The following is a 16,785-nucleotide window of genomic DNA, read 5'->3' on the forward strand; positions in this document are numbered from 1 at the left end:
CGGCTCACAGGCAGAACACTGAGGTACTGATGAAAACTACGGAGGGATTATATACCTTCCCAGCAGCCAGCATCAGGTGGAGCTTCATTACTGACACCTTCTGTCTGCTGGGAGACACAGCAATGTCTCCTCTCCACTTCCTTCCAACTAACCTCTCACCCAGAGCATCCTGTCTGTACCTAACATCACTTCCTGTTTTTGCCTGACATCACTTCCTGTCTGTATCTGACATCACTTCCCATCTGTACCTGACATCGCTTCCTGTCTCGGTAGAAGGGCACTCACCACCTGGTGGAGCTCAGAGGAATTGCAGCTCCAAGAAATGTCTCATAGTTTGAACCTTGTTGTTTCCAAATGTTCTTGAATGTTCATGTCCATGTCTGGCAGGTTCCAGGACTCTTCAGAGTGGCAGTGAGGTGATGACTCCGGAACACTCTCTGGGTTCCATCACCAGGCACTGCAATTATACCCGACTGCTGGGAGCCATCATCTCCTTTCCTGCAGTGAAAGTATAATTGTGACATCAGCAGAGAGGCAGAGGGAGGGTGGGATCCGGTAAGTACCACCACTGACCACCAATGCTGGGCTGGGGGTACACTTTATTCTCACTGACACCAACAATGGGGCTTATTTTATCTCACTGACACCAACAATGGGGCTTATTTTATCTCACTGACACCAATGGGGCTTATTTATATCACTGACACCAACAATGTTTTTATCTCACTGACACCAGGGATGGGGCTTATTTTATCTCACTGACACCAACAATAAGGCTTATTTTATCTCACTGACACCAACAATGGGGCTTATTTTATCTCACTGACACCAACGATGGGGCTTATTTTATCTCACTGACACCAACAATGGGGCTTATTTTATCTCACTGACACCAACGATGGAGCTTATTTTATCTCACTGACACCAACAATGGAGCTTATTTTATCTCACTGACACCAACAATGGGGCTTATTTTTATCTCATTGACACCAACAATGGGGCTTATTTTATCTCACTGACACCAACAATGGGGCTTATTTTATCTCACTGACACCAACAATGGGGCTTATTTTATCTCACTGACACCAACAATGGGGCTTATTTTATCTCACTGACACCAATGATGGATGTCAAGGAAATCATGCCCATGGTGACTGGGTAACTGGAGTGAGATCCATGATTGGTGGAGAAGGAATGAGGGTGGAGCTTTCTCTGAATTCTCTAGAATTCTCATCTGCTGACAATTGATGGACTGATCTGAATTCTGTGTGAAATATATCTGGTTGTTAATGATTGGCTGGAAATCAGGCGGTCACACCCCTAACCGATGACTCCTCATCTGTCGGCAGGTTTCCCCACTGACAGCTGAATGTCCACAAAAGAATTGTCAGCAATTACAAATTGTGGAAAACCCCTCAGAATGTCTCTGAGAAGAAATGATATTTTATCTTCTCTCCAACTCAGACTATATTTGTCTTAGACGTAAGAGGCCCAAAATCCCGAGTCCCTGTCAGGTCTGAGCTCCAGCCGGATACAATCACCTTCTCCACTCACATAGTTTGCTTTTGTAAATGAAGTGAGTACAGAATTGAGGAAAGCGAGGACACCCGGCAACAATGGGATTCTGTCCTATCTCCTGCACCCGGAGCAAATGAACAACATGTACCAGCCTTCCCAGCCCCATCAATGTACACTGTGGAGGCATCTTGTATGTAGACTCTGGATTCAACAAACCAGCAGCCTGGCCATTCAGGAACGTACCATTGTTCAGCTCTGGGGGGGGAACAAACATCTCTCATGGAAAGGAGCTCTGGGGAGTCAACAGACCAATCTTTCATCTATACATATGTTTCCATCTCTCCACATCACTCCATTCTTTTTCTGGACAAAACCATTATAAATATCAGCGACAGATTTACAAATCTAGGATTTTACAATGAGAACACAATGTCACAAGGGATCTATAAAAGATTTTATCCGGACACAAGATCCCATTGTAAGAAAGGAATTCTGAATATGAACAGCGACTGTTATGTGGGATCCCATTATATTCAGTGCGGGGAAATGTATCTTTTATATTTTACTGAAACCTTAGATAATAAATGACATTTATGTCCCAGAAATTAACTTTACTGTATTTTTAACTGAAATTGTACCTTTCATAAATCATTGCACTAATATTGTGTAAAATAATAAAACTCATAAAACATCAGAACTACTAACAATTTATCCTCTAGTGTGTCTGCTGTTGTGAAGAAATATATATAATATTTGGGGGATTTAAGTAATTTTAAGGTAGAAATTATTTTTAAAACATGTAATCAAAAGAATTAAAAATGTCTCTAGGACTCCATGGACCCCTTCATTCCACACAGTCTCCAGGAACCGGGAAACCACAGAGAAACCAAGTGTCCCCCGACTTCCTCTCCAGGCTGGGATGTCACCCTGGTTGGGTGCCCCCTACAGTAGAAGAAGCAGACTGCACCTGACTACATCTTCTTTATGCTTTGTCTGATCAGGATGGCGGTCATTTCTCCCTGAACACGGAGCGCCCTAAACACGAGGTAAACGTGGTGCAGCATTGAGCCCCGTCCAGCTGTAGTGTAGACTTTGACAGGCTGCAGGCAGTGGGGCTGGACGCTGTACCTGTGCCTACCAGGTGTATTATAATGCCAGCATTGCACCCACAGGGGCCGGACCCCCCATGTACAAGGGGCCTAAGAGATACCATCAGCTGGTGTCCCATTCCACCAGACCCCTATAACTGGAAGAGGACATGTTTGGGGGGATGTGTTGTAGAAGAACCCAGACCACGGTATTGTGTGATGAAATTATAATTCAACTTTATTAAATGTGACACTTTAACAACAGAAGAAAAGAAATAGATTGTTTACATTTCAAGGATCTATTTATACCATTTATATCATCTATGCTAAGAAACTGATTAATATATGACACGCCCCTCATTAAAACCAGCCACGCCCACTTATGTGACCCTCTAAACATCCAAATCCCTTTAAATTCCCAGAAGACACTTTAATCTTTAAGCTGATTGGGTACAAGAGAACCCCGAGCCCCTCCTACTCATTCCCACACAAGTCCATGTCACCATCTACAAGGTGAGAGGACCTGAAGGAGAACAAGACCAGGACCATCGCCTGACTGAAGCCATGCTCACATTTCTTTCTAATGCTGCTTCTATGGTCTCCTCAGATACGGATTTGGCAGATGTACATTAGTGGAACCCTTTCACTCCGGCCAATGTAAGGTTTCCATCAGCAGCAGCACGGCCTTATAGCTACAGCACCCGGGGGTTGTCTACATTTGTTATGCCAACTGTCGGATTTCTGGTGGAAGTAATTCAGCCACACTGAAGGTGCTCCCCCCCGCCATGTATACCGGGCTCAGCTGTCCCTCCTGCAAGCCCAAGACAGGCATGGTGGGTGTCAGCGGTGAGAGCAGAAGGAGATCAGCAAACATCCGATCTCTGATCTCCCCTTCAGTGAATGGATGTGGGAGGTGGGAGATTATGTCATTTCTGGGTTCAGCGCTGTCATTCTCCAGTCACTATGGTTTGGGAAGGAGCTGATTAGGCATGATCTGTGCTTGACCATCTTTCTTGGGGTACAGAGGTGACATTGGGGGTCTAATAATGTTCTGATGTCTCTTTAAAAAGGACCTGTGACCAGAAATATGTATCACAGGGGGGCTATCAACCTCCTATATGACAGAAGCCATGTTAGGTGAAAAAAGAGTTGAAAAAAAATTAAACCCTATAAAAATTTTAAAAAACACAAAACAAATCATACGACACATTTTACATATCATTGCACAAGCGAGAGTGAGAACAATCATTCTGAGGCCATCATTCACGGGTAACTATCTGAACTGATAACCTATAAAGGCTCTTAAAGCGTCATCTTTGAACATTTTTTGGTTCTGAAGTTTGTCACCATTTCACAAGTACGCACAGTTTGAAAAGTTTGACATGTTTGGTATCTATATACTTGATGACAACCCCATATTTTATATTTCACCAAACAAATTGGGTCATATATTGTGTTCTTTGTGCACTAACATTATCTTTTTTTACAGAAAAAAAATTTGATAAACAGCTGTACTAATATTCTGTGACATGAAAAATGGCAACTACCACCATTATATTCTCCAGTCTCTGCTTTCAGAAAATAAAAGAAATGTTTGAGGTTTAACTAATCATATGGCCTGAAATGTGAATTTAACTAAAAACAAAAGCAAAATAAACTCTGGCAGTGAAAGAAAATACAGCAATATATAACATTTCAAAATCAAAACTATGGTAGCAACTAATGGCTTAAGAAGCAAACCCGCCATATTACTCAACCAGGTTCCAACTAAACCCACCCAAAACATTGGATCCCACCTCCCCCCACTCAGGTTCCTGTTGGAACTCCTTTACCTTGTGTAGATATCCCCTTCTGAGATCCTCATGATCTAATATAAATGTACAACACTCTCTATCTGACACCCTTTGTAGACTCCACCTTGGTCTGCCAAGAGATAGTCAGCTGCCATGCAGTTCTGTGACACCACCTTAGGTGGTGGAGCCACTTCTGCTGTCAGCTCTGCTATAACATCAGTGGTGTCATTGGTTATCTGATCCATGACTCCAGTACACCGGTTCATCTTACTTATCTTAGATTCCCCATCCCGTCTATGAACAGCTCACTGCATAAAGCAGCTCCAATCCAGAGAAAATGTTTCTTCTCACTGGAAGGCCAGGGGAGTATTGGGAGAAATTGAGGCTTTCCCTTACAGATATGGGGGGAGGGGCAACATAACCTCAAGTACAGCTATGGGTGGAATTGAAGGGAAGCCATTTTAGGGTGCTCCTTCCACAAAAGAAGCAAATGTTATCTGGAAGGACTAGGAATCCATTGGACCAATGGGGATTAAACATTCTGCAATTACATTGAGACACCATGAAATGTTACTGGCCTGTGATTGGCTCTCCTATTGTTAGTGAAGTAAGTGAGACTCCCCTTGTCGATGTCATTAATGGAAACAAACCATGTGAAATGTTTCTTCCAAATCCAAAAAGGTGACCCCCTTGGGTAAGTACCCATGCTAATATTCCTGATATGAGTTTGTAGTCCCTGCTATACAGGAAACATGCGGGCAATCAATTACACCTTTTACAACAGGACAGTAAATATCAGAACACAATTCAAACAGAAGACCAACAGCAGGAAGTCTGCTGACTGAATGTGTAATGCAATCTGTCATTAGCATTCCCAGAGTTCCCTCTGCAACATAGTTGTATCAGCTGTTGGTCCTGTCTGTAGATCTGTTATTTCACCACCTTCTGTAACAGGGTGACAACCCTGATCATTCTGCAGGAACATTACACAGCAGCGTTGTCACCCTGTACAGGGAAGTCTTAGATAGATTATAAGTAAGACACACAACAAGTAAAGTCCAACTCCAGCTAACACTTCTACAGCAGTTACAGCAACAGGATTTATATAAGGTTCAACCCACCATATGAATGGAAGATGACAGTTGTAAGCACCCCCAGCAGTGTTATATGGTGTTTCTCAACCCCCCCACTTTAATTTTTGCCAAATAGCTTGGCCTTCTACATGAAGCAGAAAAAACAGATCTACTAGGAGGGTCAACGGGTAATAAAAAATGTTACAAGGGGAGACTCAGAAAAACATAAAACATTTATGCTAATGACAGATTGCACCATTTATGTAATTATTGATTTTGCCCATTGTTACACTTTAGTGTCGATGTCTTAGCATTTCCAGGAATAATTAGTGCTCTTTGCACACTTTGCCCCAAAAAGGGACCCGTTCATTCAGAGTCATTAAGGTGAACCCCAATAAGAGGAATTTCAGGCTCCCAGAAGAAGTGGTAGGAATATGACCGCACACTTAGCACTTTGTAAGTTCAGATCTCTTACAGTTGTACCGTGTGAATAGTTTATGGAGATGAGCAATAGCTGGACAGAAAAAAAAATAATAAGGACATCCAATCTTCACCTGATAGAATCCCTTTTGAGAAAACCAGATGAAACATAAGTGGCCAGCTGGGATTAGGTGATACTGTTGAATACGTCCCCTAAAACAGCATTAACTCCGTGTTGGAAGGCCTACACCAGCTTAAGAAGTTACTCTCTAACCAAACAGAGACCTCTATCTGGCTGGTATCTCAGCTATAGACCTGCCTGCAAAGATGTCATCCATGAGAGGAGATGGAACATGGAAAGGAGGCATTGATCATGGGAGAGGAGGTGGAACATGTAATGGGAGGTGTGGACAAGGTGGGCTTAGCTGGAGCCCTCAAGCCTAGCTTATGATGTATCAATTCTCAAAAGAACCTGGAATGGACTCTCCTAATGAGGTTTCAGAGGCGTGGCAAGAAGCCATTGGACCCCATCCTAGACTCTGGTACTGAGGCATTGTTGGTCGTGTATTGGTTGGTCAGATTCTGGCAATGAAGAAAACACATGGGAACATAGCTCAGTTAGTGAATGATGAAAATGCATTACATGTTCAGTCAATGCTCCATAAAAAAGGATGAAGATGAGAATGGTGAGGAATACAGTTCAGTCATTGCTGCTTGTCTGAAAAAATGTCCAAAGGTAAAATATTCACAGGCCTTCTAGGTGTGTTTCTGATGGACATAAGCACTAAAACGAATGAATCCGATCATTAGAGTCCTGTTTGTTCAAAGTTTTTTTTTATTAAGTAGCATCATGTCTTCCCTAGTTTGTGGGAAGACATTGGGCCTGTGAACCTAATGGGACAGCTGTGACTTCTTTAATATTGCCCCTTCTTCTGGAGTTTCCTCTATGCAGCTCAAGCTTGTGAATCCTCTGGTGACAGATTAGCCTGGAATTACCTGTAAAAGCTTTGTCACATTCTGAACATTAATATGGCTTCTCTCCAGTGTGAACCTTCTGGTGTCTGATAAGATGTGACTTCTGTGTAAAAGCTTTGTCACATTCAGAACACTGATATGACTTCTCTCTAGTGTGAACCTTCTGGTGTCTGATAAGATTTGATTTCTGTGTAAAAGCTTTATCACATTCTGAACATTGATATGGTTTCTTTCCAGTGTGAATCCTCTCATGTATGACAAGGTTTCCCCTCAGTTTAAAAGTTTTATCACATTCAGAACACTGATATGGCTGCTCTCCAGTGTGGACCTTCTGGTGTGCTATGAGAACTGACTTATGTGTAAAAGTTTTATCACATTCAGAACACTGATATAGCTGCTCTCCAGTGTGGACCTTCTGGTGTGCTATGAGAACTGACTTATGTGTAAAAGTTTTATCACATTCAGAACATTGATGTGGTTTCTCTCCAGTGTGAACCCTCTGGTGTGTGATAAGATCTGACTTCCATGTAAAAGCTTTGTCACATTCAGAACACTGATATGGCTTCTTGCCAGTGTGAATCCTCTGGTGTATGATAAGATATGACTTATTTGTAAAAGCTTTGTCACATTCAGAACACTGATATAACTTCTCTCCAGTGTGAATCCTCTGGTGCCTGATAAGATGTGATTTCCATATAAAAGCTTTATCACATTCGGAACACTGATATGGCTTCTCTCCAGTGTGAATCCTCTGGTGTGATATAAGATCTGACTTATGTCTAAAAGCTGTGTCACATTCAGAACACTGATATGGCTTCTCTCCAGTGTGAATCCTCTGGTGTCTGATAAGATATGACTTATGTGTAAAAGCTTTGTCACATTCAGAACACTGATATGACTTCGCTCCAGTGTGACTCATCTGGTGTCTGATAAGAGGTGACTTCTGTGTAAAAGCTTTGTCACATTCAGAACACTGATATGGTTTCTCTCCAGTGTGACTCCTCTGGTGTATGATAAGATTTGACTTCCATGTAAAAGCTTTGTCACATTCAGAACACTGATATGGCATCTCTCCAGTGTGGATCATCTGGTGTGTGATAAGATGTGACTTCCATGTAAAAGCTTTGTCACATTCAGAACACTGATATGGCTTCTCTCCAGTGTAAACCTTCCGGTGTGCGATATGTTTTGGCTCCATTGTAAAATCTTTGTCACGTTCCAAACAAGAAATAGCTTGAAATGACTCCTCTTATGTATACATGGGTTGGACTTTACTGTAAAGCAATTGTCACTTCCAGAACACTGAAATGACTTTTCTCTTGTTACCCTCTGAGGTTGGATCAGTGTTGAAGAGGACCCAAAGCACTTATGACATTTAGAACACTGATATGACTTGTGTCCTGTGTGACTCCTCCAGTGAACTGCAATAAAAACTTTCAGTCAATTACAACACCCAGATGTTTGGTTTTTCCATGTGACTGAGTTGTATTCACAAACACCAGCATGACCGAAAACGTGGTTCATCAATCCACCTGTACAAAAAAAAAATAAATAAATAAAAATCAGAATTCTATATAAAGGGCTAAAGTTGGTTTTTATTTTTAATGATCATTAATAAATATATCTTATATATCATCGCAGGCTGTGTCAGCATTATGGTTGTCCTCAAAGGGCCAGTTGTAACTGTAAGACTAGATGTCCAGAGCACCTCACCCCCCCATTACATCAGATGCCAAGAACTCCACATCCTCCCCAACATCACCGTGCACCTCCTTTGGGGGCAGAGCGGGAAAGCAGAAAGTGCAGGGTCTGGAGGAGGACCAGAGGAGGAGTGGAGTCAATTACCAGAGTCTGCTGAATGCTGAGACCAATGGAGACGAGGATGAGGGGATTATTATTATTATACAGTATTTATAAAGCGCCAATAGTTCGCTCAGCGCTGTACATTATAAAGGGGGACAGACCATGTGACAGAACAATACCAATACAATGCAAAACATGAGGGGATCGAGGGCCCTGCTCTTTCAAGCTTACAATCTAGGAGGGAGGGGGTGGTGGCACAGGAGGAGATAGCTGTGGGGGATGGAGTGGTAGGAAGAGTGGAGGAGGTCGGCAGGTTAGCAGGGGGTGGGGTAGGCTTCCCTGAAGAGATGGGTTTTCAGGGTGCGCCTAAAAGGAGAGGAGAGTAGGTGATAATCTGATGGGTTGGGGCAGGGAGTTCCAGAGGATGGGTAACACCCTGGAGAAGTCCTGGAGGCGGGCATGGGAGGAGGAGACCAGGGAACTAGAGAGAAGGAGGTCTTGTGAGGAGCGGAGTGTGCGTGCTGGGCGGTACTTGGATATTAGGTCAGTGATGTAGTTCGGGGCAGTATGGTGGACAGCTTTGTACGTCAGCATTAGGATTTTGAATTTGATCCGTTGCGCAATCGGAAGCCAGTGGAGGGATTGGCAGAGGGGGGTGGCGGAAATGGAGCGGTTGGAAAGGTGAATGAGTCTGGCAGCCGTATTCAGGATGGACTGAAGCGGGGATAGCCAGCGGCGAGGCAGGCCAGTGATGAGGGAGTTGCAGTAGTCGAGTCGTGATATGATGAGGGAGTGGATGAGCTGTTTAGTGGTTTCTGGAGTTAGGAACGTGCGGATTTTGGCGATGTTGCGGAGGTGGAGTCTGCACGAGTTTGTTAAAGAGTGGACTTGGGGCTGGAAGGATAGGTTGGAGTCCAAAATGACACCAAGTACTCTGGCCTGCGGGGCGGGTTTGATGGTGGTGTTGTTGGACATGATGGAGAAGTCAATGGGGGGTGGTGTCCGGGCTGGAGGGAAGACAAGAAACTCGGTTTTGGAGAGGTTCAGTTTAAGGAAGTGGAGCGACATCCAGTCTGATATGTCGCTCAACAGGTGTGTGATTCGGGCGGAGACCGAGGGGGTGAGGTGGGGGGTTGAGAGATAGATTTGTGTGTCGTCGGCATAGAGGTGGTAGTTGAAGCCGTGAGAGTGTATGAGTTGGCCAAGGGAGGAGGTGTAGATGGAGAAGAGAAGGGGCCCGAGGACAGAGCCTTGAGGGACCCCAACAGAGAGGGGGAGTGAGAGGGAGGTGGTGGCATTATAGGTAACGCTGAAAGAGCGTTGTGACAGGTAGGATGAGAGCCAGGAGAGAGCAGAATCTCTGAGGCCGAGGGAGTGTAGTTTTTTGAGGAGGAGGGGGTGGTCGACTGTGTCAAAGGCCGCAGAGAGGTCAAGGAGTAGGAGCACTGAATAGTGGCCATTAGCTTTGGCGGTTAGCAGGTCGTTGGAGAGTTTGAGTAAGGCAGTTTCGGTGGAGTGTAGGGGACGGAAGCCGGACTGTAGGGGATCGAGGAGGTTGTTGTCGTTGAGGTGAGAGCATAGGCGGGCGTAGACTAGGCGCTCGAGGAGTTTAGATGTAAATGGGAGCAGGGAGATGGGTCTGAGGTTGTTCGGGTCATTGGGGTCCAGGGAGGGCTTTTTAAGTATGGGGGTGATGTGTGCATGTTTCAGAGGGGAAGGGAAAGTGCCGGAGGAGAGGGAGAGATTGAAGATGTGGGTGAGGGAGCGTAGGATGGAGGGGGAGGGAGGTTGTAGGAGTTGTGAGGGGATAGGGTCAAGGGGGCAGGTGGTGAGGCGGGCATCAGAGAGGATCTTGGAGACTTCTTCGATGGTAGTAAGGTCAAAGGTGCGGAGTGTTGGGGGAGCTTCAGTATGAGGAATGTAGGGTGGGGTGGGAGAGGAGGTCAGAGCAGTGGTGGGGCCGTGGGAGAGGGGTGTAGAGGGGGTAGCTGAGTGAGGGGGAAGGGGGTTGGAGGGAGTTTGAGCAGCGACGAAGTCCCTGTGGGTTATGTCGAGGGGGAGGGGGGATGAGGGGGTAGCTGTGTGAGAGGGGACGGGTTGAGAAGGCGTGTGAGTTGCGGCAATGTCCTTGCGAATTGTGTCAATCTTGTTTTTGAAGTGATTGGCAATCTCAAGGGCAGTGAGTGAGGTGCTGGGTGGAGGTGGGGGTGGAGAGAGTAGAGAGTTGAAGGTGGAGAAGAGTCGGCGAGGATTGGAGGAGAGGGCCTTGATGAGGGTCAGGAAGTAGGCTTGTTTGGCAGTATGGAGGGAGGAGGTGTAGGTGTGGAAGGCAGATTTGTATCGGGTGAAGGCTTGTTGGGATTTGGTTTTGCGCCATAGTCGCTCCAGGGCACGACTGTGTCGTTTGAGGGTTTTGGTGTGATCAGTCTGCCAGGGCTGGAGCGGTCGGGGTCTGATGTTGCGTGTGGTTAAAGGCGCTAGTGAGTCAAGGGCTGTTGACAGCGCATTGTTGTAGGCGGTCATAGCCAAGTCGGGGCAGGACAGGGGGAGGATGCGGTCATGGAGTTGATCAACTGCGGAGTGGAGGGAGGCAGGTTTAAGGTTGCGGAGGTTACGGCTGGTAGTAGTGTGACATTTGGAGGGGTAGGCGTTGGAGGATGAGGAGATAGAGAAGGTAATCAGGTTGTGGTCAGAGAGAGGGAAGGGGGTGTTCGTGAGGTTGTGGGGAGCGCAGCGGTTGGAGAAGACAAGATCAAGGATATTACCGTCGGAGTGGGTGGTGGATTGTATGCACTGTGCAAGTGCAAAGGAGGAGGTTAAGTGGAGGAGACGGGCTGTGTCCGGGTTGTCGAGGTTGACAGGGATGTTGAAATCCCCAAGGATGATAGTGGGTAGCTCAGAGGAGAGGAAGAAGGGTAGCCAGGAGGAGAAGTCTTCCAGGAAGCGGGGTATGGATCCAGGAGGCCAGTATATCATAGCAATCTTCAGGGGGGTTGGGGAGAATAGTCGGACGCAGTGGGCCTCAAAGGAGGAGAAGGATAGGGAGGGGGGGTTTGGGAGCACTCGGAAGGTGCTCAGCGGTGACAGGAGCAGGCCAACCCCACCACCTTTACGACCGTTGGGCCTGGGTGAGTGGGTCCAGGTGAGATCGCCGTAGGAGAGTGCAGCAGGGGAGGTAGAGTCAGTGGGCTGGATCCAGGTTTCCGTAATCGCCAGGAGGTTGAGGGAGCGGGAAACAAAGAGGTCGTGGATGGCGGTAAGCTTGTTGCACACCGATCGGGCGTTCAGGAGTGCACATGAAAACGGGGGGGAGATTTTAGGGAGCAGGGGGACAGATACTAAGTTGCGGGGGTTGCGGCAGGACGTGGAGGCGGGAGGGTTTTGGGCGGGTGAGGGAGGTAGTGGAGGGCCAGGATTCGGGGAGATGTCCCCCGCGGTTATGAGGAGGAGAAGGGTGAGAAAGGTGGCATGGGAGCGGGATGTGCAGGAGCGTGAGAAACTACTAGTGGAGGTGTTCGGGCAGTGGGAGAGTGGAGTAATAGGAGGAGGTAGTAGGTGCCATAGAGGGGCGAAGGAAGCAGTGAGGACACAATATACAAATGTTTGGGAGGAGCAGAGGGATATAGTGAATGGATTTTGGGAACAGAGGAGAGGAAAATGAGAAGGAGGAGTGAAAGAGGCATTTTGGGGAGGTGATGAAAGCAATAGTAGGGAGATGATAGCAATGAGGGGTAGATGTACAAGTTTTGGGGTGGAGCAGAGGGGTAAAGAAATGAGATTTGGGAACAGAGGATAGTAATATGAAGAGGAGAAGAGGGGTGTATTATATAAAAGGTACACGGAGTGGAACTCAGGTATGTAAAAGATATTTCCCAGGGTGTTTCCTTGCAGTCTGTCCAGCGTGCAGTAGAGTTTCTTGCTGTTGTTGTGTCTTCCTGCTGCTTTAGTTCAACTGCTGTGTTTAACTGCTCTGCACTCCATCATAAGCAGCACCCCATCAGAGATCCCCCCCATGAGCTGAACTAAATTTATAGGGAGATGCTCAAATGAGCATTCAACTCCGCCCCAATTAGAAGCTGATAAGGCTCACATGAATGGGGGGGATGTTTCTTAGGAACCAGGCCACAGTCATAAACCTGAGTGCACCTAGAGGTGAGGACAAGTCAACAGATACACAGATATAATTACAACATTTGGTGAGAATTTAACAGGAGTCAATGCGTTTGTCTGGTTAAGAGTGGAGGTAGCAGATAAATGCAGTTACCCAGAGAAGAACAGCAGGAGTCAATGCGTTTGTCTGGTTAAGAGTGGAGGTAGCAGATAAATGCAGTTACCTGTGAAAGTAGAGAAGGCATAATTAAAGTGCTGTGTTTAACTGCTCTGCACTCATTCAAAGCCGCACTCCATCATAAGCAGCACCCCCATCAGAGACTGTGCCCCCCATCAGATGATGATGCAGCTGCAATGAGAAGTGCAGGATTTGGCAGAGGAGTTCTATTCTCTTCTCTGCTGCCAACTGCTGAGACAAGGTGGGGGAGGAAACAAGGGGGTACCTGCAGGAGAGGTACAAGGGCCACATGAAATAACTTAGAGGGCAGGATCTGGATACAGGTGTTTGACACCTGTGTTATATATATAGAAAGCATATGTACATCATCATTTGTATATATATATATATATATATTTATATATATAATATTTTACCCACGTGCTGACAACCTGTAGTGGGTTACCTCAGTTTCATCAAAAGTACAAGGCCCTATCCTACAAGCCCTTGCCCCCCCCTCCACACCTACTGTATACATTTCCAATGCATACCTTTGACTCACTGCCCCCGCTCTTTGCTGCTCAGTGACTGAGGTTATGTATCATGGACCTGCCAGTGCTGTGATTCCAATATGCTGAATAGGGGCTTGAGACCAGATATACCTTTAATGTTCCTGCGTTTTCATGTCCTCATTCTTCCCGTTTTCTTTCCCTGGGATGACTTACGTCTGATTCTTTGCCTATGTATTGCTATGTATCTTTATGTTTGCTGTATGTGTATTACCTCCTATTGTATTTCTGACTGATACCTTGTATTACCTGGACCTATTGTATGCTCTGAGTTTATTAATAAACTTTAATTTAAAAAAATATTTTATTTTTTTTCCATAAACTAAATTGTATTGTTTAAGTTTTTAAGTGCACACAGTATATCCAACATTCAGCCCAGACAATGGAGTCATACATTCTAACGTATAAGCAGTTGTGGCAATGTTACAGATCATACAGAACAATAACTTGCTTTGTCTCTGGTTTCACTTTTACCTTCTATAAACAAATGAAAAGAGAAACAAGAAGCAACGTAGAACAATTCACCTGTACATGGCAAGTAACTCTCTCCAGTACATACATAGATAGCTGACACCGTTCAAGTAGGCCTGTGTCTACAGGATCATACACCAAGTATCCGCCTCCAATGTAGTTACCATTTAGTAGGGTACAGTTGGCCGGGTCCATTTTTAAAGGCCTAAAAAAGTTAAACCTATAAAAAGCTATGACAAATGAAGTATGGGGAGTGAGTACCGGAGTATCCAGCCAGTTCTGCCAGAGAGCCATAAGTCTCCTAGGAGAAGTTAGGTTTTCATGTATTATTATGGGGTTCACCTGCTCAATCCATGCCTGGTGGGAGTATGAGTTGATAACCAAAATGCTTGGATTCGATTTGCAGGTTCGTTCAGAAAGTACATCTAAGAATCCAAAAATTACAAGCTTAATCTCAGCTAGGGAGAGACTTTGTTCAATTAAAAGAAAAATGTCAGACAGGTGAGAAAAATGCAAATGAGCAGCTGAGAGAGGAGCTAAAAACACTAAAAATACCCCCAAAGATCTATCCTAGACATTCAGTCTAAAATGTAACAATTACACCAAGAAAACCCTCAACTGAGAGAAGAGATAATGACACCAAAGATACAAATGGAGCTCAACAATCAGGAAAGAGAATCAAAGAGGATGATTTATACAAAGTACCCATCAAGGAACAACAGACCGGTGAGACCAATCAGCTTCCGAAATGTAACAAGACAAAGACCAGCAATAGCCAAGACAACTCTACTAATCCTGAGACCACAAATAGTGATGGCCGAACACCCCCCTGTTCAGGTCGCGGTCAAACATCCGAACCTACAGAATGTTCTACAATGAATGTCGAACACGAAGGACTGAGAGGTGTCTTACCGCATCTGAGTATGAAGATACCGCTCAGTTACTAATATCCGGCATGAGTTATATGATGAAGTCACGCGGTATTTTAGTAGTGAGACATTCATTCATGTTCCTGGTGTCAGTGGGGTTTCCTGTCGACAGCTGAATGTCAAAAGAATTGTCAGCATTGCCCAACAATTAAAAAAAAAAAAAAAAAAAAAAAAAACAGCTTGGGGTCCCCCCTCCCATCCATACCAAGCCCTTTGGGTCTGGTATGGATTTTGAGGGAGACCCTCCATGCCAGACCCTTATCAGAGCATGCAGCCTGGCAGGTCAATTAGGGGGGGATGAGAGCCCCCCTCCTGAACCATGCCTTCAACATGGGGGGGGTGCTTTGGGCCAGGAGCCCCCAAAGCACCTTGTCCAGATATTGATGGGGACAAGGGCCTCTTCCCCACAACCCTGGCCTGTGGTTGTGGAGGTCTGAAGCCTGGGGGGATTATCAGAATCTGGAAGCACGCTTTAACAAGGGGGCCCCCAAATCCCGGCCCCCCTGCCTGTGTGAATGAGTAGGCGGTATATGGTACTGCTACCCATTCACAAAAAAAGGTGTAGTTAATAAATGACAGGAGACAGTCTTTGACAAGTCCTTTATTAACTAGCTGCCGACCGCAGATAGCCGAATGACGGCTGCACTGCGGCCGGCCAGTTCTGAGTGGACATCATATGACGTCCTCCCAGAACGCGCTCTCCTGTGCGCCCCAGGGGGCGCGCACCCGGCGATCTCCGTGATCGCTGTGTCCTACGGACACAGTTGATCACGTGATGTGGTAAAAGGCCAATCACAGCGGCCTTTTACCATGTGATCAGCGGTGTCCAATGACACGCTGATCACAGGGAAATGCAAGTGCCGGTTCTCGGCTGCACTTTCCTCACGCTGTCAGATCATGAGGAAAGTACTGCCGAGAACCGGCAGTTGTCAGAGCGGGGATCGGCACCGATCATCAGGGCACTGATGATCAGTGCCCTGATGATCGGTGCCCAGCAGTGCCACCCGCAAGTTCCGCCCACCTGTGCCCAGCAGTGCGCCCACTAGCTCCGCCCACCCGTGCCCAGCAGTGCACCCACCTGTGCCACTCTGCAGTGCCACCTACCTGTGCCCAGAAGTGCCACCTACCTGTGCCCAGCAGTGCCACCCACCTGTGCCCACCCTCCTGTGCCCACCAGTGCAACCCACCTGTGCCCACTCACCAGTGCTGCCCACCAGTGCCACCCACCAGTGCAGCCCAGCAGTGCTGCCAGTCAGTGCCACCAGTCAGTGCCCAGGGGTTGTGCCAGTCAGTGCCGCCAGTCAGTGCCCAGCAGTGATGCCAGTCAGTGCCGTCTATCAGTACCCATCATCAGTGTCACCTATCAGTGCCGCCTATCAGTGCTGCATATTAGTGCCGCCTATCCGTGACACCTCATTAGTGCTGTCTATCAGTGCCGCCTATCCGTGCCACCTCATTAGTACTGCCTATCAGTGCCCTTTAGTGCTGCCTATCAGTGCCCATCAGTGCTGCCTATCAGTGCCCATCAGTGCTGCCTCATCAACGCACATCAGTGAAGGAGAAAAAATACCTGTTTGAAAAATTTTATAAAAGAAACAAAGAAACTTTTTTTTTTTTCAAATTTTTTGCACTTTTTTTATTTATAGCGCAAAAAGTAAAGCGCCCAGTGGTGATTAAATACCACCAAAAGAAAGCTCTACTTGTGAGAAAAAAATAATCAAAATTTCATATGGGTACAATGTTGCATGACCGCGCAATTGTCAATCAAAGTGCGGCAGCACTGAAAGCTGAAAATTGGCCTGGTAAGGAAGGGGGTATAAGTGCCTGGTAGGCAAGTGGTTAAAAATGAAAATTTAAAAAAATGTCCCCTGAAGTAGAT

General features: G+C 46.1%; 1 protein-coding gene across 2 annotated transcripts; it reads right to left on the minus strand.

Annotated features, from left to right (window-relative positions):
* Positions 1–6,564: 6,564 nt before the first annotated feature.
* On the minus strand, positions 6,565–8,065 carry LOC149461831 (uncharacterized). 2 transcript variants are annotated; one of them, XM_089677628.1, is made up of 2 exons: positions 7,473–8,065; positions 6,565–7,136 (listed from the first exon to the last, which is right to left on the minus strand). In XM_089677628.1, the coding sequence occupies exons 1-2, from the start codon at positions 8,063–8,065 to the stop codon at positions 6,917–6,919; spliced, it is 813 nt and encodes a 270-aa protein (XP_089533754.1). In that variant the 3' UTR covers positions 6,565–6,916. The 2 variants fall into 2 exon arrangements, with proteins under 2 accessions (XP_089533754.1, XP_089533752.1); XM_089677626.1 differs by having other exon boundaries at positions 6,565–7,969.
* Positions 8,066–16,785: the final 8,720 nt, after the last annotated feature.

The sequence above is a fragment of the Staurois parvus genome, unplaced genomic scaffold (assembly GCF_062004578.1).
Source record: "Staurois parvus isolate SC_StPar_1 unplaced genomic scaffold, SC_StPar_1.0 ptg000191l, whole genome shotgun sequence".
Classification (NCBI taxonomy): Eukaryota; Metazoa; Chordata; class Amphibia; order Anura; family Ranidae; genus Staurois; species Staurois parvus.